This window comes from Corapipo altera, unplaced genomic scaffold (genome assembly GCF_003945725.1).
Source record: "Corapipo altera isolate COAL_440 unplaced genomic scaffold, ASM394572v1 24, whole genome shotgun sequence".
In the NCBI taxonomy this organism is placed as follows: domain Eukaryota; kingdom Metazoa; phylum Chordata; class Aves; order Passeriformes; family Pipridae; genus Corapipo; species Corapipo altera.
Genome location: NW_020884903.1, coordinates 479,143 through 500,612, shown reverse-complemented (window position 1 = coordinate 500,612; position 21,470 = coordinate 479,143). Strand labels below are relative to the sequence as shown.

At 37.6% G+C, this 21,470-nt stretch overlaps 1 protein-coding gene across 11 annotated transcripts in view; it reads left to right on the top strand.

Annotated features, from left to right (window-relative positions):
- DLGAP1 (DLG associated protein 1) overlaps positions 1-21,470 on the top strand; it is a 410,369-nt gene that overhangs the window by 279,060 nt on the left and 109,839 nt on the right. For all 11 annotated transcript variants that reach the window (XM_027650834.1, XM_027650828.1, XM_027650832.1 and 8 more), the window contains one exon: positions 7,025-7,239. In XM_027650834.1, the coding sequence (XP_027506635.1) occupies positions 7,025-7,239 (215 nt within the window). The remainder of the gene's footprint in view (positions 1-7,024; positions 7,240-21,470) is intronic.

The window sequence follows — 21,470 nt, the reverse complement described above, 5'->3', positions numbered from 1 at the left end:
TATGTTGTTATAAACAATGGCATGGAATGCTTCAAGGATATTGTGAAAGATGAGAACGAATGTCTACCCTCTGCCACTGAGAGAATATCATACATGAGTATCACTGAAGCAGTTTTAGTTTGAGGTCCCAGCTGAGAGTCCTGTTCTGGGACCTTCAATTATGTTACCCTCAGCTAATGGACATGGTAGTCGCTGTTTACCTTCCTTTCTGCAGAGTATGTAAGGCACTTGGCTGGAATCATTGTATTGGCTTGGCCCTTTTCAGGGTTGATTGGTTGGATTTTTATGCATAAAGCAGAAGGAGAAAATTTGTCTGGAATCAAGACATGGTAGTTTTATGTAAAAGACACACATAAAGACACACATAGTCTTTATGTAAAAGACTACATAAAACTGAATGTGAATCAAATCGACAAGCCAGTGGGTTAAGACACTTTTTGATGAATGAACATTATAAACTGGAGTGGTGCTTGCAGAATTTTGTCTATTGACTGACTCTATGAGGATTCATGCCGTTTTAGAAGAATTTCCAAACTACTGTTGTGTGAAGGAGGATTGCAGTTCTTCACCCTGTTTGTTCATGTTTGATGCAAGGGGTAGGCACAGTATTGTGGAAATAATGCTCCATCTTGGACAGGCTCTTTGTTCTGGTTGTTGATTTTCTTCTCGTAAAAAAATATGGAGATAAATCAGCTAAATTAAATTAATTTATAGTAGAACATGATTGCTCAAAGAGTACAAGCTAAAGCAAGTGTTGCTACAGATACTGAGCATATTAAGTTTGTAAGAGAGGCAACCCTCCTATATGCCTTTATGAAAACACTTGAGGCTTATTAAACATATATTGTTCTTTCTGCTTTCTAAGGCTTCCTTTTTTTGCATACTTCAATGATTCATAACATATGCACATTGATAGAAAGAAATGCTACTCATACTTATTGGTCTGATTAATTCAATATTCATGAGTGCCAGGAATAGGCTTAGTAAGTGGAAGATGGCAATTGAAACTTCCTTTACAGCATTCAGAAGAGGCATAATAATGACTAAGACCAAATTGCATGGGTTTGAAAAATCTGCACTGAGCAGTCATTAAGCATTGTTCTTCAGTTATGTGATTTCAATTCATTAAGTATTTGCATGCTAATAGAAAGCTAAAGTTACAAGTCTACTGCTGTGAGCAATCGCTAGCCACTCCTTCCAGTCCTTTTGTTTACTTCTACAGTCATCCACATTGCTTTGGCAAAGCATGGGGAGAAGCTTTAATGATTTCAGCTGCAATAAGCCAAATCAAACGAGATCAATAATGAACTTAATTTGTTATAGAGACAGTCTGTTTGCTATTTCATCCAGTAAGGTAAGTTAATAACTATTTGGGGCAAAAAAAGAAGGAAATTAAGTATTCTAATTTATTGTTTAGAAATTGAATAAAAACTGTTTTCTTTACCTTTGTCACTACATTCTGGTCTTATTTCACATATCGCTATGTGTGAGCTTTTGAAATTAATGTTTGAAAAGAGGGAGACCAGTATACCTGTTTGCTTGGTTTCTTTATTTGGGGTCCTAGACTACCTATTAGAAAAATCCAGTTCCTTTAGATCAAAAAATGGATTAAAGGAAATGGACTAGTCAGTCCAGCCTGGCTAATGACAAAGTGTGAACACTTCCAGAATAACATAAATTTAGTTAAAGATCAGGACTAGATGATGCTGAATCCAGGTAAGATGTTGGCTAGTAGCAGTACTTCATCTTTATAGTCTCCTCTGTTTACAAGAGAATATCAGCCACTTAACCAGAAGAAACTAGCTGTAACAATTTATTTCTAGGTGTATGCTGAAGTCTTAAGTTTCAGCAAGCTGCATGTCTCAGAGGCCTTTGTTGACTATTTTCTATATATTTCTGTGTAATAATGGTGTTCTGTTTCACTACGCTTTTTGTATAAGTGAAGTGTACTCTTCATTTTTAGGCTTGTAAAGAAAGAATCGTACATGAGCCTAAAGATCATTTGCAGAATGAAATGTTTCCAGGTTCTCTATTACTTTGGTAGTGTGAATAATAATAGTTCTATTTTAATGAAAACAGTCGTGTTCATTGTTAGATCTGAGTTTAGCTCTTCCCCTTTTTTCATGAGAGTAAAAACAATCATGCAAGTGATGTTCCTGTTTGATATTCTGATACTGGAAAAATGCTATTGCTAAGGTAATTGGATAATATGATTTTCTTAAAAGCATGAAACAGCTTTATCTCAAGTATGTCAATCTTAATCTCATTAATCCTCTAAGGCAGCAGATACCTTGCATATGCACTTGTGTGCAGGGTAATACCTGACCTTGCAAGACATGATTTTGGACATTCAAACAAAGTAAGAGCCTGTGGGAAAATTTGTGCAGACTCTCTGACTGAAAAAAATAAAAGAGATGGAGGTTCACGGAGACACTTCTCTCAGCATTTTTTCTGCATCAGCAGAAGAAAACACACTACAGGATGTTTAGAACCATATGTATAGAAACAGAATGTATGAAATAATCTGATTTATTTTATTTTTGTATTTTTTCTTTTGGTGAGGGCTTTGTATTTTGGAGGGTTTTACTTTTTTCTCATAATGTGAAACACTTTACTGTGACAGTAAATTGCATTGTCCACATGAGCTGTTACAGCCATTACTTTTAGGCACCAAAGAAAGCACTCTGAAAAACAGGTCACTTCTTTTAGTAGGTATTGCTTGAGGTTTTGACTATAGGCATAACAATTGACATTATTTTATCTGTCTGTATTTTTTAAACAGTAAAATAGGTACAATGAAAAGAAATGCTGAGCTTTAAGGGTTGTTTGTCCTACTCAAATAATACACAGACAGTGCTCTGAGACCCTTTCATAAAATGCATTACAACTGGTAATAGCCAAAGCAAAACTTCTAAAGTGTCTCTTTACCCTGCAAATGCTCTTTATCAGTTACATGATGTCTTACTGTTTTCTCTTACCCAAACAAAAAACAAGATAAAGTGGAGCTGGACCCAAATTTCTGCCCCTAATATTCTCTTATATACTGAAAAGTTACTATTAAAAAAAAAAAAAAAACAAACAACCAAAAACAGAGTAAAGCAAAAATTTTAAAAAACAAACAGACTTAAATGCCTGCAGAAAAAAACTGGTTAAGCTATTTAACTAAAAAAGCTTTTTAATCAGATATCCATTACATTCTTCTACTGCAGCTTTGTCTAGGCAGACAAGATTGTACAAACACTCTGACTTCCTCAATGTGTTAACTGAAATTAGAAACATATCTGAATTGGTATTTTAGGCTTTTCTCTGAATCTGGATGCCTTTTGTAACCATAGCTATCCTTTTCTCTTTGGGGCATACAGACTTTACCCTTAACCCATAATACAGAATTGGAATTTGGGTCACTTTGGTATCGTTTCCTTTGGTTTTGCACATGGAGGTAACTTTCAATATGCAAACCAAGCCAGTAGATTTGTGGCACTCACTGAGATTGCTTTGCCCTGGTCTCTATGTGAACAGCTTAGCTTTCTTTTTCTGCATCTAGTGTTTTTAAAAGATGGAAAAGCTACTAAAAAGGTAGTGTGTTGTTTTTCAGTGATTGCTTGCTTCACTGATATGAGCAGAGCTCAAACTGGAAACTTCTGATCGCATCATACAAATTGTGGGACTAGAGCAATGCATTCAAACTTCATCATAGTGTTTGCATGTGTAAATAGGAAGTTGCATGGTAAATCCATTTCAACCAGGATTCAAAACCTGGCCTATCATAGCTAAATCATTTTGAGAAGCTTTGGGATAAAAAGTATTGTATGTATACATGGGGTTATTGATAACAGAACTCAATAATTCCAGAGAAAGTGTGCCCGCAGTAACTATGTCTCATCACTTGTACTGAACTTATAAAATGCAACATTAAATTTAACAGTATATCTATTATTTAATAAAACTACAAGTGTTCAGCTTAACTGAATTAAGGGTGCTGTATGAACATTGTAACTTTAACTCCTATGACTTTTTTTCCATTAAAGACACCAACCCTAACATTATACTAACATATTTCATTTAGTGCACTAAAGATCAATTCACTAATTTATCTTAATTAGAAAAAGCAAATATCTTCAATTAAAGCATAATGAATAAAATATTAAACAGATCGAAGTGCATATCCTCTGAGAATTTACAGATTCTCTACATACTCTGACTTTGATATCTAATATCTGCCTAAAAACTGATTGTAAATACACTGTTACAGGTTTTAAACTTCTGACTGAAGTTCGAGCATGTCATCAACATGTCATCAGAGCTTGATTTTACTAAACCTGTCTTAACTTCTATTTTTTATGAGTGATTTGAAAAGGCAAGATTTTACAGTTGACAAGCAGAAGTTGTAGGTTCCATAATGTATGTGAGAGGTGGTATGAATATAGATTGTATATTCACTGTTTGATGATGTTCTAGGCCTAGAAACAGTGCAAGAATAAGACCTGAAAAAAATGTTATCCTCTGTCTGTCATAAGGGGCTGGGGGTGGAATGTAAAATGCTGTGTACTCTTCTACATCAAAAATCACAATCAAAACCACTACCAAGTCCCAGCTTCATTTGGACTTAAAAAAGGTACACATACCAGGAAAGCATCAGCTTTCCAGATCTAGTGTCTAGGTGTAAACTTAGAAGTCATAGAACTGAAATATTGCTTTTTCTTTTTTTTTCTTTTCTTTTTTTTTTTTTTAACATGGAAAAATATCAGAGCTGTTTATTCAATCCTTTTCCTCCAGTGGATTCTGTACTCTCAGTCTTACCCTTTTCTAGAAAAATATTTTAAGAGCGTTTTGGTGTATTTATTCAGTAACTTCCTATAGATGAACAATTCTGCATGCCATCATTCAGTAAGAAAACTGGAATTTGATCTATATTCCTGCCTTAAGGAATTTATATTCTTGAAGGACAGGAAAATGTATTTCTAAAAAAAATATCATTATGCAACAAACACTGTAAGCTGCTGGAAGATAAGAAATTAAATGTTTCTCAGAAGTAGAGCTACCAGAGCCGTTAACTAAAGCATATTTAAAGACAACATGGAAATTTACTTTAAAAAGGCACAAAGAAAGAATTAGTTAAATAAAACATGTAGCAGTTGAGAAGGAGGTCTAAGTCCTGAGAAGGAAGACTAAGTCATAAGAAGAAATATTGATAAAGGTGCAAACTAAAGTAGACTTCCTGGGTTAAATCTTCAGTTCTTTGAGGAAAATATTGAAGCTCCAATTGAGTTTCAAGGCCAAACTTGACCAAGAGAGATCTGGGAGAACAGACCACAACAGGAAAGGGCTGTTTGAGCCTGGTAGTTCAAGGAAGGCCCTAAATCATTATGTCAGTAGCAGGGAAAGAAGAGTCCATGGAGGAAGAAATTTGGCAGGGTCTTGGCTTTGAAATTGTCAGGAAACAAAGCAAAGGCGTAGCTTGTGAATAGTTTAATTAATAAAATTGATTATAATTAGTAATAAGTTGATAAAGGCTTAGGACCATTAAATATCTTTGTTCCTTTGTATATCACAGTGGTTTTTGGTTTGCACTTTATAGCAGTATGGGTTGATAAAAGGTCATCAAAAATTTTACTTATATTAACAGTAACAGTTGAAAGGCCTTACAGCCTTTGGACTTAGACTTATATTTGTCATGGAAATCAACAGCTAAGCTAAGCTGTTAGCAAACATTTCAGTGTTTCATTTTTGGTTTTCTAAACAAACTGGTATGTATATGCCCTGGGAAGCAATGGATACACAAGATCCTCAGCCAAAGGTCAATGCTGATGAAGACCAGACTTTCCATAGAAAAGACACACTGCTTATCCTGGTAGGTGTTAGTATTTGTAAGTTGCAAGACAAATTTAGTAACCCAGATTCGTGACTCCTTGTTTAATGTGGCTTCTAAGGTTTTCTGAGCATTATAGCTATAGTTGGCTTTATAGACTTGATTCACTGAGAATAATCAAAGCAGCAAACTAAAAATTCACAGCTACTTGTATTCAAGTCTAACACAAACTGTGTTTACTAAAAAGCCCTTTCGAGGGTTCAACTTCAGCATAAAAAGCGACGTTTCTGCAAAATAGCTTCAAAAACCCTACTCCACTGCATATTGTTTCTGTAGTTACAGGAAAAAGGAGGATGTCGGTTTACACGGTCAGAAGCCCCAAGAGCAGAGGAAAGGAGACAATGGGTGGGCAAGAGCACTTTGCTCTTGGACTGTCCTTTGTTATGTCTCAAAATCTCATGAAAGCACATTCCCAGTGTTCCAGATTTCCAGTAAAAAGAAGGGACAAGACACACTTCAGATAAAGAGAAATAAAGCACATCAATAAGAAGAAGAAAAAAGGAAGGAATAAAGAGATGTATGACTCAGACACTCAGCCTAACATAATTTAAAAGGAGGATCCCTGCAAACTGGCAGGTGTTCAGTTGCACGAATTATGCTATAGAAGCAACAGTAGTAAAATTTCACACTTTCAACCCTACTTTTGTGATGATTAGTACATAGCTCCACTAATCTGAAATGTATCTTGAACCAAAGTCATCCCGGTAAGTGTTCCTATGCACACTCTATCACAAAAGATTGTAATATAGACATTCACATTTCAGCCTTTGTGCCTCCCCAAAGATGTTCAGTATGTTGAGTTGAACCAAAAACACCCTGATCTGGTTTATAAATGCTTTGAATGAAAATACCCCTGTAAAAACAGATTTGTCCAGCCAAGTATTAGACCTAACTGAGGCTTCTGTGTCAGCATGTTTGCTAGAAACTTCCCAGTGAAGTAATGGAAAATAGCAAAGAACTCCAGGCATGCTTGTGACTATGCAGAGGGACAAGTGGGTCTCCATTGCAAACAGTAACACGTGGTCAAGTACGATTGAGAATGGGCCTTTGGCCATCAGAGTTTTTGTTATGGCTCTGTTGTGGCTTATCACAGTCACATCTTGCTATGAAATAACATCAGGAGTGTACTAAAATGAGAAATGTTTATCACTTCAGGTTCCTCAAGATGAATGGACTGGGTACACCCCACGAGGAAAAGATGACGAGATTCCCTGCCGACGAATGCGTAGTGGCAGTTACATCAAAGCCATGGGGGATGATGACAGTGGAGACTCAGACACAAGTCCGAAGCCATCTCCAAAGATTGCTGCACGGAGAGAGAGCTATCTCAAGGCCACCCAGCCATCCCTTACAGAGCTCACCACCCTCAAGTAAGTCCATGTTTTACTACAATATATAGAGCTCTCCATTAAGACATACAATTTCTGTTCCTATTTGTTTCTACTCTTTACTTCCAGCTATTGGTTGAGAAAATATTTGAACAAGTGTGTTAGGTCATGCTAATTTTGCATGTTTTTTTTCTGAACAAGAGTAAATTTGGGGATGCATTTCAATATTATTCTGAAAATTGCAAAGTATTTTAGCATGTTAGTGTTGAGTATCCAGATATGTAAAGAGTGGGTCTGCTCTTTAAACACTTCCCTGAATTATATATTTGGCCTGCAAAACTTTGCATAAATGCGTATTAATATATACTCAACATGTGAAATTAGCCCTAAACTAGTCTTTGCAGCTCATAAGAGAGTGTCTGACATTTAACTAAAAAGAACAAAGACTGTTTGAAAGTAGGCAAATCCATGTTTTCCACTCAGAATTGCACTGTACTTTGTGGAGAACCAAAACCTGGAACTTGTTTAATTGTTTATGAAAGTTCTAGTCAAAAAGAATCATGAGTTTATGGTTTTTAAATGTCACTATGTGTTTTACTTTTATTTGGGCCTTTTAAAAAAAGCCACCCAAATTCTCAGGAAAATTGCACAAAATGACAATTTTGGTATTAGTGGGTTTTTTTTAAATAATTCTAAAATGGAGAAGTACCCTAAAGCAAGAAAATAAATTATATCTATATAAGAAAATAGTGTGGATTTGAAATCAACAATTGTTCCTGTCTGTCTTCTACAAAATTCTTAGCTATAATAGTGAATTATAGTTCACTGGACCAAAAATAACCTAATTTTAGTATAATTTCCCCAAGGCTGTAGCTTTAAAATGGAGCAAAAATAAAAAGTATCTCTATATCTTCTGGTATCCATGATTAGTGTCAAAAGAATACTTCTGCATTTCCCTTATTAGTTTCCTCTCCTTCCTTGCCCTCTTCTACCCCATTTTTTCCCATAGACCTTATCTGAGAAATAGATTTTAGAGAAAAGTGTTTGATCCTTGTTAAGAATGTCATGCTCTCGACATCAGTAATGAAAAGACTAGCAGCAAAAAGCGTGCTTACTGCAGCTCCCCATAGCAGCCTGCCTGATTTTGTCTCAAGGGAAGCCAGCAATTGCTTCAGCTCTGTCTTTCCATTAGTGTCCAAAGGCAAAAGCAGTCTCATTTTCTGCAGGGATTTTCATAATCTAGCTGGCGCTTGCTCAAGGGATCCAGTGATTCCTTTCATCATGCAGAAGACTTTACCACATCCTTTTCTGAGCCAAAACTCCTCCTCTGAGACCAGTAATTGCAACCTCTACAAGGTGAACATAAATGTTACGTACCACCACAAACTCCATCAAGCCATGCTTTATGCACAGACACACTATCAGGCACGGAGCTTATTCTTTTTGAATCTTTAGAAACATGAGTTCCAGAGTTCCATAATATGTGCGTGAAGTACAATGCATCACAGTGAGTGTATTCGCTTTTGGTCATTTCTGTTCTCTGTAGATAAAAGATTTGCAAAAGAATATATAAAATTGTGAAAAATAAAAAGTCCTGTATGTCACTATTCACCCACAGAGGATGTTGGATCAGAGGCAGCAAAAGTTTTTGTGTTTAGCTTTGAAGTCACTGTAATTCAGCAAAGTGCTTGTACAAATACTTAATTTCACATGTTTTTTAGTCCCTTCCTATTCAGAAAAGCTTTTAGGAATCTTTTTCATTTTAAGCTGTACTCTGTAAAATTCATGTAAGTTTGAGAACTGTGCAGAAGTAGTATGTAAATCACAAGATAGAAGGAGGAAATGGTAAATGATAGTAAAACAAAAAAGAGGAGAAAACATGAAATAACTTTTCTTTTTCAATGACTATTCAACATAAATTGGAATGAAATAGAATGATTTCTTTTAATCTATGCTGATATTTTATAGAAATATCTCTTCCTGGGAAGGCTTTCACTTTCAGAGGCAATTTGTATAATATATAATTTTGCATCACTTTTATTCCTTTCTGCTGAACATGATAATTTCGGGGGGAGGGGGGATGAGAAACAGCTAAGTGTTTGCTCTGGGAATTGAAGTCTTCTTAAGCTAGATCCTTGCAGACTTCTTCATACTTTTTTAGTAATGTGACTTCACCTTGACCATGACATTGCTTCTTCATCTCATGGCTACCTTGATTACTCTGAGAGTTGTGGTATTTTTGCTGGCGTGTTGGATAGAGACTAAATTAGGACCCCTAACTCGCTCACAGGTCATCAAGCAGTTGTGTGATGTGTGATAACAAGTTATTTCCTTGACTTACTCAGTTGAGTTCAATTTGCACCTGAATAAGAGCTTTGTGGAAATGAGCCGAAAGCCACTCTAGGCAGCAGGCAGCCTTTTGCTGTCACTAGTGGACCTTCTAGTTGACCTTGTAGGATATTAACACCTTAAAGCTGAGTGGTATTTCACTCCTTTAATTATACTTTTTCTGTCTGTGAAGAACAAAGGTGTTTCTACAGCAGTAACTGTCAGGGATCTTCTGTACTTTTTTCTGCTACTCCTTTTCTCTGTTATATACATCCTCTAGTTGGCTTCACTTTCATCTGTGGCAAAGCAAACAACTTAAAAACACGTTCCCTTTTGCTTTCACTGTTGTTTTAAAGGGATTTTTCATCTTGTGGGACTTTTCCTCTCTGAATACTTTAAGTCTAATATTGGTCTCACAACCCACACTGCTCCTCCCACCTACCTACCTACCATTGCTCATGCGCCTACTCTTCTAAGAAAGGATTTTCATTATTACCAATGTTTCTTTTTATATGAGGAATAACCTTTGAACAGCACAACTGTGTCATATCTCCTTTACATAATAAAAATTTATTTTCCTGGTTTTGCCTAGGTTTTTTCCTTGCTATACCATACAGTCTCCCTCCTACAATTTTCCTCCATTGCCATGGTTTCCATGTGGTTATAGCACATGTGTCAAATGCTGTGGGACCATTCTGGATAAAGCACAGCTTGCTGTGATTTTGAAATACACACCTCCACTGCTGCATTCTCATTATCCTACCAGAAAGTAAGCAGATTTTTTTCTCTGTCTTTGGTGGCAGTATCCTCTTGGCGTTTAAGCTTTCACAGACTAGATAAACTGATCCAGCTGAAAACAAAGGTGGTATTTTCTTTCCCATTCCTAAAAAGTGGGAGAAGTTTATCTTTTACCTGTAAGCAGATCAAAAATGGACTGGTTATCTAACTTCTAAAGAGGGTGCAGGTGACAGATAACTGACAATTCTGTTACAGCTGAGTTTGATTCAGGACATATCCCTTCACTATCTGTAGGTACTTTGTTCATTTTTAGCCTGGTTTTTGTTGGGAAAAAAGTATGCAATTCCATTGCTGCCCACATGCCAACCTGTCACATCTACCTCCCAATAACTTTTGAATCCATTGGCCAACTCTCACCAAGTTTGCTAGAAAGACTGAAATCTGAAAGATACGAAGCTCCAGCAAACTTTATGAAGTAGCTGGATAAGTCAGAGAAGGATCTGCAGCAGTCCCGTTTGCTCTTTTTAAAGACTGTGGGCAAACTAACTGGTGAGTCAGCACTGGGAATAATGTGATGGCAGCATTTTCCCAGCCTTAAAGATAAGGAATATGGAAAGATCTGGAAAACTCTTTTGAGGACAAGAAATCTAAGAGATGGATCCTGTCACCATAGTTATTCCACTTCATTTTCCACCTTTCCTCTTTTCCTTTGCAGGCACACTCTGCTAAAAGTACAGCTTCAGATTATGCTTCTAAAGTCAACATTGCTGCTATTGTGGGGACTTCAGCCACTAGAGTCTTTTGAATTTTGGGTGGGATTTTTTGTTTGCTCTTGTTGGGGTTTTGGGTGGGGTTTTTTTGTTGGATGTTTTTTATTGGGTTTTTTTTTGGGGGGGGGTTGCTTTTGGGGCTTTTTTGTGCTGGTGGTGGTGCTGGTGGGATTTTTTGTTTTTGCAAAATATTACAGAACTTAATGGTAATCTATTTATTGACATGGGGTTTGGGTTATGTACAGTTGCGGCATTGTTCCTTTGAACTCATATTTGATTATGTAAACTTTTTTCTGAGAAAAGTTCTACTCTGTGATCACTAGTGAATTGAAAATTTCAATTGTCTTGATACTTTGGAGATGCATTTATAGGATTTATGTAAAAAGGAGAGAAATAAGAACAGAAATTAAGTTTTTCTTAGCAAATATTTATTTTCAAAGTATTTTACTAGACATTTGTTGTTTTTCCAGTCAAATGTGACTTGGAGAAACACAATTCTAAACACCACAAACACTTTTTAATGCACCAGGTTTCACCACTGATGACGAAAAAGTATGTGAGTATATAAGCAAAAAGCATTAGGCTTCTCTCCTTTTTGTCTCCTGGTAAAGAATTGGTCTATATAACTTCCATCACCACTGAATCTATTCCTATGATTTACTGCATAGATGGGTGATACTTAGAATAAACCAAACAATTCCTAACTTTAAAGTTTATCAGAGACATTCCAAAATTAATATCTCAAAATATGTGCCCACCCACACTTATATTTTGATGTGTTAATACAAATATCATAAGTACTTTCGACTTGTATGTTTGTGGGAATCTGAAGATAAAACTGTTTTGAAAACCTCTGTGTCATTTTTCTTAATATCCTATAAAATCACAATAGATAATCAAGCTCAGTCAAGTGGTAGAATCTGGTAGCAAGCTTAGTAGCAGTGACAAAAGCAAGAAGAAAGAGGTAGATCTGATTTATACATCCTTAATTCCAACTTTTTCATCACCTTTCTGAGAATTGTTCAAGTCAGTTTCTGGAGGGAAAACCACCAAGCTAGAGTCAACCTATATTACTAATCAAATCTTGACAGAGTTGCAGAACCAACTCTGCTAGGATGACTTGCAAAAAGAATCAAACCACCCCATTGTTACTTAGTATAAGATGTTACAGATAGAAAATCCCCTGATCCTTGTAGAATTGATCCTAGGGAAGTGTCTATACTGACGGAAATTATAAGAGATGGAAAGATAATTGTGGCCTGAAACACTGCCTAGGCTCTTCTGGCATTTGAGCAAATTGCAGCTGATGTCCTTACACTACACTTCATCACAAGGCACAGCATACACCCTTAGATGTCATTCTGAGCTTAGGAATGAGCTCCTATTTACTTGAGGTGTTTCTATATTACTATAAGGTACTCCCAAAATATCCAGAAAAAAAAGGTGTCATATAAACAAAAGCATACTTTTTTTTTTTTTTTAATTTACGTGGTGTCCTCATTCTGCTGAAATGATTTGACCCAGATCATAGACATGGGGGAAGGGAGAGGGAAAAGAGAGATGGTACAATACCACATTTTCATGATGGTGAATATTTTTAGACACATGCAGGGAAGCTTGTTAATTTTCTTTCTTGTTGAGTGACTTCCAATTAGGGAACAACTACTTTGCTAATTAGTACAAAAGGAATAAGTCTGATTAACCTTTCACTAGTGTTTTGCAGTATGTTTTCAGTACAGTTGGTTTAATTGTTTCATGTTGCAGTATCTTTCATTTTCATTAAACCTGTAGCTAACTGGAAAGAATTGTTTTTATTTTCCTTGGGGTGTGTTTTGTTTGTTCTCTGGAAGAGGGAGTTTTTTGGATTTCACATTAAAGAGACAGGAGCATCTCCCTGAGCTTCGGACATGCAGCCTAAGGATTAGTATTCTGGAACTATTATTTGCCTAGGTAGTAACTTTCCTAGCTCGTAGTCACTGATGCATGATATATTACTTAACTTTTTATTCATGTTATTGCAATCCATTCTCTCTTCCATCTGAAACTAGGGAGAAGCTGTTGGACACAGTCCTCACTTTTCATGCTTGTGTGTCAGGTATGATTAAGTTCAGTGAATAATTTATAAGTCAGAAGAAAATTTGAAAGGCAAGACAATGAAAAATATATTTATTTTGAGGTAGTAGGTGGTCATACTTCTGAAGCCAATGCTTTCTTTATGGCAGCTGACACATCTTTTGTGTACGTGGCATTTAAGGAGCAGGGGATATTGATTTATTCAAGGATCTTTGAGCTTGGAGTTTTTAATACACAGTTGTTATTGATGAATTTCTAAAGCGTATTTGGTCAGTTAAGGCTTAGTATCCCTGATGGGCATGAGAGAAAGCTTGTGCCCCATGGCAGCTTCCCTTCTAGGCTTTGTTTCCCCTCACACAAAGGCATGTATGCCTTCACAGCACAGAAATCAATCCACTTATCTCTCTGTACAACCCTCTGTGGAGACAGGACATCCCTACAGTTCACTGCATAGTACATGGGTAGGATGAGCACTCCTCTCTACTTCTGTGATGATCCTCTTAAGATTTATCTTACAATGAAACTGAGATTCCCTAGATATTACAATCTCACTGGTAGCTTATGTCATCCTAAAACTTACCCTTCTGTTATTCTACACCTAGCTTCATATGCCCTGTTATACCAATGTTGTCACATTTGTATAAAGTTATTTCTTGTTTCTCTAAGATAAGAAGTGAGAATTTTGTTGTAATCTGTGACCTATACTACTGTTGTTGTCCCTCTTGTACTTTTAACTTTGTGTGCTGAAATTTGAGGAAATGAAACAGTTATCATTAAATTACATAAAAATAAATATGGAATCATAGAATCATAGAATGGTTTTGGTTGGAAGGGACCTTACAGATCACCTCATTCCAGCCCCCCTGCCTTGGGCAGGGACACCTTCCACTAGACCAGGTTACTCACAGCTCCACACAACCTGTCCTTGAACACCTCCAAGAATGGCACATCCACAACTCCTCTAGGCAACCTGCTCCAGTGCTCACCACTCTCACAGTAAAGAATTTCTTCCTAATAGTTAATCTAAACCTGCCCTCTTTCAGCTGAAAGCCATTCCCCCTTGTCCTGCCCTTGTTAGAAGTCCCTCTCCAGCTCTCTTGCAGGCCCCCTTTAGGTACTGAAAGGCCACAGGAAGGTCAACCTGGAGCCTTCTGTTTTCCAGGCATAAATACTAGCCAAAAAAGAAAAAACCTATAACTTTAATAGTCAAAGTGTGATTTTTCGGCAATACTAAAGAAGACTTTTGTAAGTTGGTAATTGATTAAAAATGCCAACCTCATTTAGATGATTGCTTTATTTGTAGAAATTAAAATCCTTGTCCTCTGTCTGGTCATCTGGCTCACTTTTGCATAAGATTTAGCTTTATGTTCGACACAGTTACAGATGAAAGTTAGGCCTTCCAACTTCTTTGCTTCTCTCCCTTAGATCCTATAAATTATGCATTTTACAGAAAACGATGTTGATGAATGCAAATTCACCTCATTGTCTGTTTTAAAAAGCAAAGCATATCACTGCATTTTATGGATTAAATGGGCACTTCTAGGGCTTGTGTTAAGAAAACAATTGCAATTACAATTACAAAAACAATTACAATTACAACACCAAAATGTGTTTTTCAGCCACCTCTTTGAGTGTATAGTCTATACACAGCCTACCTGCATGTTTGTGTGCCAAACTGGTCTTGTTTATTTTTAGCCCTACTTCTGCCCACCAACTTAAAAGGCTGCCTCAGAAATAGACTTAAAAATGTCCAGTGGAGACAGGAGAAAAAGTACTGCCTTAGACTGCAAGGGCATACACAAGGGCTATATGTTACAAAAATTTTCCTAACAGTAATGATAGTTAAGCATGGGAGTGGATTGCCAAAAGAAATCACTTCACTGGACATTTTCAAGAAAATGGTAAAAAATGTCTGTCAGGACAAATTTGGGTATTGCTGATTCTGCTTAAAGGTAGAAGGAGGGACCAAATGACCTCCTGAAGACCCCTCCAGATCTACCTTTTAGGATTCTCTGTCTGTCTTTCTCAAGCTATTGAATATACCTGTTATCACTGTTCTTACTTCCTTGTCTTAACTTATTTTTTAAATATAAAAATAAAATTCCCTTTAGGACCAAATTATTCCTGAAGGCCTGCTGTTGAACAGTAAATATAGATATCCCACCCACAGCAGTGCTGCACAATTCTTTCATGTTCTTTAAATGTTATTTCATCACTAGCATTTTGAAATTATGTTCCCACTGCTGCCAGCCATACCATACTTGACCCTTGGTATGTGATCTTGTACTATCTGGTTTAGTTTGCTAAGGGGAGCTCAGCTGATGTATTGAATCTGCCATGCAGAAAATTCACAGGCATAGAAAGAGATGTACATTTGCACAAAATTCAGTCTGGAGTCCTTACTGTTCTACATAACAAAATAAGGAAACAGGTAATAATAATTAACTTAATTATTCATAATAAATTTCTATTCTGATCAACTAGAAGTACAATCTTTTTTTTCACTGTGAAATGGTGGAGCCCTTTCAGATTAAAAATGGAAAAAGTTAAAACAGTGTATATTGCTTTAGTTTTAATATGAAAGACAAATAGCTTTTCTGCAGGCATGTTTTTGAATCTCCTGTTGGGGTGGACGAAAGACAGTTGAGAATGAAGAATGGCTCTGCCCTCACGAATAAAAGATACTAAGTCATGTTGATGTTATTTGTTTCTTCTATTTTTTTTTGTGATCTTATTATTGCTAAGATAGAGCAACTTTCAACTTAATTTAGTAATTCTCTGCTGGCTTGGGTGCAGTACGGAGTGAAGGTTAGGGGCACAAGGCAACAAAGGAAGTGTAAGGCCCCTGAAGTAGCTGCAAGTGTCAAATATCACTCTAGTCCCTGTGACACATGTGAAGAGACTTGACTTTTTAAAAGTCTCCTCCCTTCCTAATGAAATTATAAATCTTTTCAGGACTGGAGAAATGAGAGAAAATCCTCAAAGATTTTTTTACATTGTGTTTGCTTTCTTAATCAGTGTACACCACAAAGACAGAGAACCATCATGTAATCACTGTTTGTTTAATTTGCTGATGTGAAAAATGGCAGCTTCTCATTGTCCCCCCAGAAGGGCTGTGCTACCCAACCAGCCTGCACCCCAGCTGCCCAGCAGCTTTGCCTGCAGCAAGCCCAGTGACCACAGAAAGCACTAACTGGTTTTGTCATCCCCAAATGCCAGCAGCCACATCCAGAGCACCCAAATCCCTCTCTCTCTTTATGTGACGTTGGGCTGGCAGCCATGCTTGGGTTGTGTCTGTGCAGCTCTGCACTGTGACAGTGATGTTTCATGCTGAAGGCAATCTCAGGAACTTTTAGGACTAGCATACAAATTTGTCCTCTTTTATATATAATGACAATTGCTACAGCAAATCTGTGCTAAGCCTTCATTACTCTACAAGTGAAAGGAAATCTTGAAAAACTTCTCTGGGGAGGTAGTCCTCCTTGGGCTAGTGCTAAAAAATGTTCACAGTTATTTATTGCTTTATCACAGCAAAATAGCTATGATATAGACATTTACTAAAACTCTCTCATAATGAACTGTATTTAGTACTGTCTGCATAACAAAAGTTGGAAGATGTACTATAATGCTAAATAATATAAGGTTCTTATTTCATTTTTTACCTTCACTCTTTGTTTTACAAAACTTAAAACTGCTACTTCACTTTTAAATAAATTATTTGGTTCTGAAGTTGGCATAAATCTCAAAACCAAGGATAAATATATAATACCGAAAGCTTACAAACACTCTGGGCGAAATGCTGTCAATGACATCAACTGAGTCAGCTTAATCACATAATATTTATGTTTGTAGCAGTAATGGAAATTATATTTATAAAAGATGGAATTTCACAGGGAGACTTTGAAAAGTCTTTTCTACCTTATTCTAGTGGGATGTAACCAACATGTCATTCAACCACCCTGTGAAATTGCAATCAAAAGTCAAATCTCAGAAACGATGGCACTGCCTAGTCAATAAGGTCTAATCTAAATCTCTAGCCATGGATTTCAGCCTGGTGTAGGATCTGTTGGACTCATGTCAGCCATGTGGCTGTAAGAGCTGTGAGACAACAGGGCTTTGGCAGAGATACATTGCTCAGACTTGTTTGAAATGCTGGTGAGTCAGGCTGTTCCACTGCAGTTGTTCAGACATTTGCTGTTGGGTAGAATGCCATTTCTGGCAGAGCAGTAACTCTATTTCTTCCCCCTCCCCCCAACCTCTTCCCTACCTCCTACTTAAAGATCCTTTGATTTGAGGTGCAAACTAGTTGTTGTTTCCCTGTGATGAACAAGAAGGAGTGGATGATGCCTTATTCATAAATAAGATATTAGACTAACAGTGGCTGGAATGAGTGTCAGCACTAAGCCACTATTTCAGTGGTCCCTTTTCTCTCTCCTTTTTTTTAATAAATGATTTCTTAATATTCTCAAGTAATAAACCTCAGTACTTAGCTGTGTCCTTTCTCCATTAAAAGAGACAAGATTTGCATGAAGAAGACTACACTTAAGAGTCATTGTCCCTTCACACAGTGACAGAATGACATATCAACTATTTCTATATTTCCACCTCCCTACTGATTATTTATTTCCTTTTATAGTAAATTCCAAGCCTTTGGAAATAATGAGTGTGTAGCAGTTTCTTCTGCTTTCATTTGTCGTAGCCCTGATCCTAACACATCTTCCTGCTAAATTTTCAATAGTGGACATTTAATTATTAATTTTTTTTTTCACTAATGCTGTTACTAATATCATCCTTGTGAGCCTTTCACAGTTCTTTTATCCCACAGTTTCTTGTCCCGAATAGAACTGGTCTGTTGCTAGCACTCTTGGATCCTTCTCTTTGCAGCCTTTCTCACTGGGAAGGCATGCAGCTTGTGTTAAAAATGTCTCTGCCTTTCTTCCTTTTGGTGCTCCATTGCTGCCACCATAGGCATGGTGGATAGTTGCACTTAGCTGGACTTCAAGCTATCTTTGGAGTGATTTCCTCAGCAAATGGGTTTTCTCCCTGCTCCATTTCTCCAGGCAGAATTTCCGCGGTATCTCAGGACCACAGCCCAGCAGCTGCGGCGCCCTTGCCATTGACCAGCGGTCAGGAAGCCCTTGCACACTGATCCCTGTGCAAACACACGTGAACGCCAAGCAGGCTTTATCCCATCAGCTCTAATTGTTCCATCTCCAGAGAAGTTAATCAGATTCATTATATCTCTGTGATGACTGTGGTATCCATCTGAGTGCTTTGCCTCTGGCGGAAGATAGACAAGCCCTCATTTTCCATTGAAATTGCCTGTTATGACTATATTTCTTTCCCCTGTTCTCGGAATCAGTATGTCCATATAATGGAAGTTTGTTATTTAATGTAACTAGTTCCCTTTAGGGCAACAGCCCAAAGAATAACAAAATAATCCATTTGAGGTTCGTGCAAGCCATGAATCACTCAAATAGCTGTCTCTTTAAAAAACAGGGCCATATTTTGACACTGATGTTGCAGAGATTCATCTTCTTTTTGAATATGTTCTCAGATTATGTGTTTTGTGTAAATCCTTTAAATGAGGTACAAAATAGACAGTAATAAAAAATAAATAGAGGGAAAATCTTTATTTTTAAGGAATATTTTTAAAGAAGAGGATGAAATAAAATTGATATGTAAAGTAATACTTGAAACTCTGATTTTAGGTTTTCTTGATGTTTATTCACAAGCCTGTTTTAGAACATTTTTAGTTATCAATATTTTTTAAAAATCTAAACCCTTCTCATAAATAGAGTATTTTTTCATTTCTTGAGATGAAAAGTAAAATTAGTCTTGTTTAGTAGCTAAAAACAGATAAAAGTTTACTTCTGAGTTGAATCTTACACTTTCTATTATACTATCTTATATTTCACAATTACTCCCTCAGTGTTTCTGTCATGGACAGGACTGAAGCCGGCCAGAATGGGAAGGTTAGACCTGATCCAGGTTAGATCAGAGGTGAATGTAAATCCCTTGCCTTTCTCTCTGGGCTACCTACTGTCCCCAGTGCGGGCCTTAGATATCCATTGGGATGGCATCCTGCTCCACGGGGACGTATGCATCGTACATAAAATCAACACTGTTTTTTTTCCCTAAGGCATGAGACTTAATAGGACTAAGACACATAAAAATGATTGTCGACTGTTTCTCTGATAGTCCCTGGGAATACTATGCAATTGGGATCTGGGTCCTCAGTGTTGGATTCTGCAGTGTGTTGTTTACAAGTCTCAAGTGTAGCATTTAAAATCTGAGCTATCAAGGGGGGGGTTTCCCCCCTGACAAAGTAGATATGAGGTTTTAAATGTCAACCTCCTACCCAACACAATGGGATGATAACCTCTGCCATGAATTAATCAAGCTGCTTGTTAAAAAAGATTATCTTGCCACTCTTCTTCTAAGTTTTTTGAATTCAGACAAATTCAACAGCTTTCTCTTCCATAAAAAGGATACACTGAGGTTAATTATAGTTCAGGAACACTCTAAGGTATGATTTGGCTGCTCAGTGTTTCTCAGGTCAAAAAGGAGCCTGAGAGGTGCACCTGGAACAAGAGCCTGGCTTGCAGTGTTCCTATAGGGAAGGGGAGGATCAGTTGAGCAATTAAAATGAAGGACTGAAATTGCAAAGCTCTCAGGTGTCATGCCCCTTCCTCTGCCAAAGAGATGCAGAATGGTGGGAGACCGGCCCCCGCATCAGCATGCTGTGCCTCCATGGGAGGAGATTGTGGCTTTGGGAGCAGGACCTGAGGATGGAGGGCTGGGCACCCCATTGCTGCTGTTCCCTGCCTGGCCTCTTCCCTGCCACAGGCATCACTGTAACTCCAGCTCTGGGTAAAAAAGGATAATAACACACCTCCTGCACATTGGATTGTCACGAGGATTGATTCATTACAGCTAGTGCAGAAATTACAGAACCTTCTAAAGAGGCTTTGGAGGTGCTAATACAGTCATTGTTAGTCATTGCCCCCTTGCTCTTGGCTCCTGTTTTGTTCTTCTGAAGCAAGGCTTGCAGCAGCACTCCCTTGTGCTTACTGAGATGTCTGGGAAGAGCTCCACCGTACTGCATGAGCAGTGAAGCACAACATGGGGAGAAGTTAAATCATCCTTATACTTCCCTGCCAGAGGAAGAACTGCAGAGGCTGGCAAGACCCCAGCCAGGGATAAAAGGGTCAGTTCTTGTAGTACCTCTTCACCTGTGCTTCCCTTCTTTTCTCTCCTTCCACCTGCTGCAAATCTTCGCTCTCCCTGTGATGTGTAAAAGCCCAAAGGGGAGCATGCTACTCCTAGGAGTAACAGTAAGTTATGATGCATTTTGCTGTGTGTATTGAAATTCATAGGTACAATCTTCTCGTAACTTGACAGACCTCCTTCTCTCTTGCCATCATGCTGCCCACACCCATTGCTAACATATGTCCTAGAGGTGGTTCAGCTACTCTCACAGGGGGCATGCTCTTCCGTCTACGCCCTGCCTACATACCCTAACGCACAGCTTCCCACTCCTCTATAAATTTTCTCTGTATTCGTTACCCTTCACACTCTAGCAGAAGGGAATCTTAAAACGCCTTTTTTAACTTTTTTTTTCCCCCCATAGGGAACGCCTTCAGAGCTAGGAAAAGATATTTTAGTACTTTTCAGAGCCTAAGCTACCATGGTGTGTACTGCAGAGAGAAGCAAGCACACCAACTGAAAATCGCAGTCTGGTTGAGTGGAGGGGGTTCCCACTGTATACTCCGTGCATGCCTATTCCTGGAAAACCTATGAATTTTCTGATGAAAAGCCATTTGGAAGGCTGCGAGAAATATTTGTCTCTGTTATTGTCTCCTGATTTCTCTTTTTTGGAGAGGGTAGACAGCAGCGTGGATGGTTCTACACTGGTGGCAGCCTAATTGCCCACTAAGAGCCAGGGACAATAAAATCCAGAAGAGCTAGTGGAGGAGCAATTTTCTGCTTAGATCCCAAGCTTTTAGTGCACTCAAAATAGAGACAATCCTTGAGCTTTCCAGTCTTTTTATGAAGAATTTTTTTCTGCTGAGTTTAAGCTTGTTTTTTTCCTGTTTGGGAAGGCAGACCCGGGCCTGCTAACTCAAGCAGAATTTGCCTAAGTTGAGGAAAAAAAATGTGATTCAGACTCTTCCATTGATAGACCTTCAGCAAACTAAGATTTTTGACCTGCTAAATGTCTAGCAATTGCCTATCTCATTAATTACTTGCTTTTCTTCAGATAAAAGCAACTTTTTAATTTTATTTGTTAATATCTCCTTATCAGTGAGTAGTGAATAGCTCTACTCAAAAAAAACCTGTTTCACATATCTAAATTGCTTT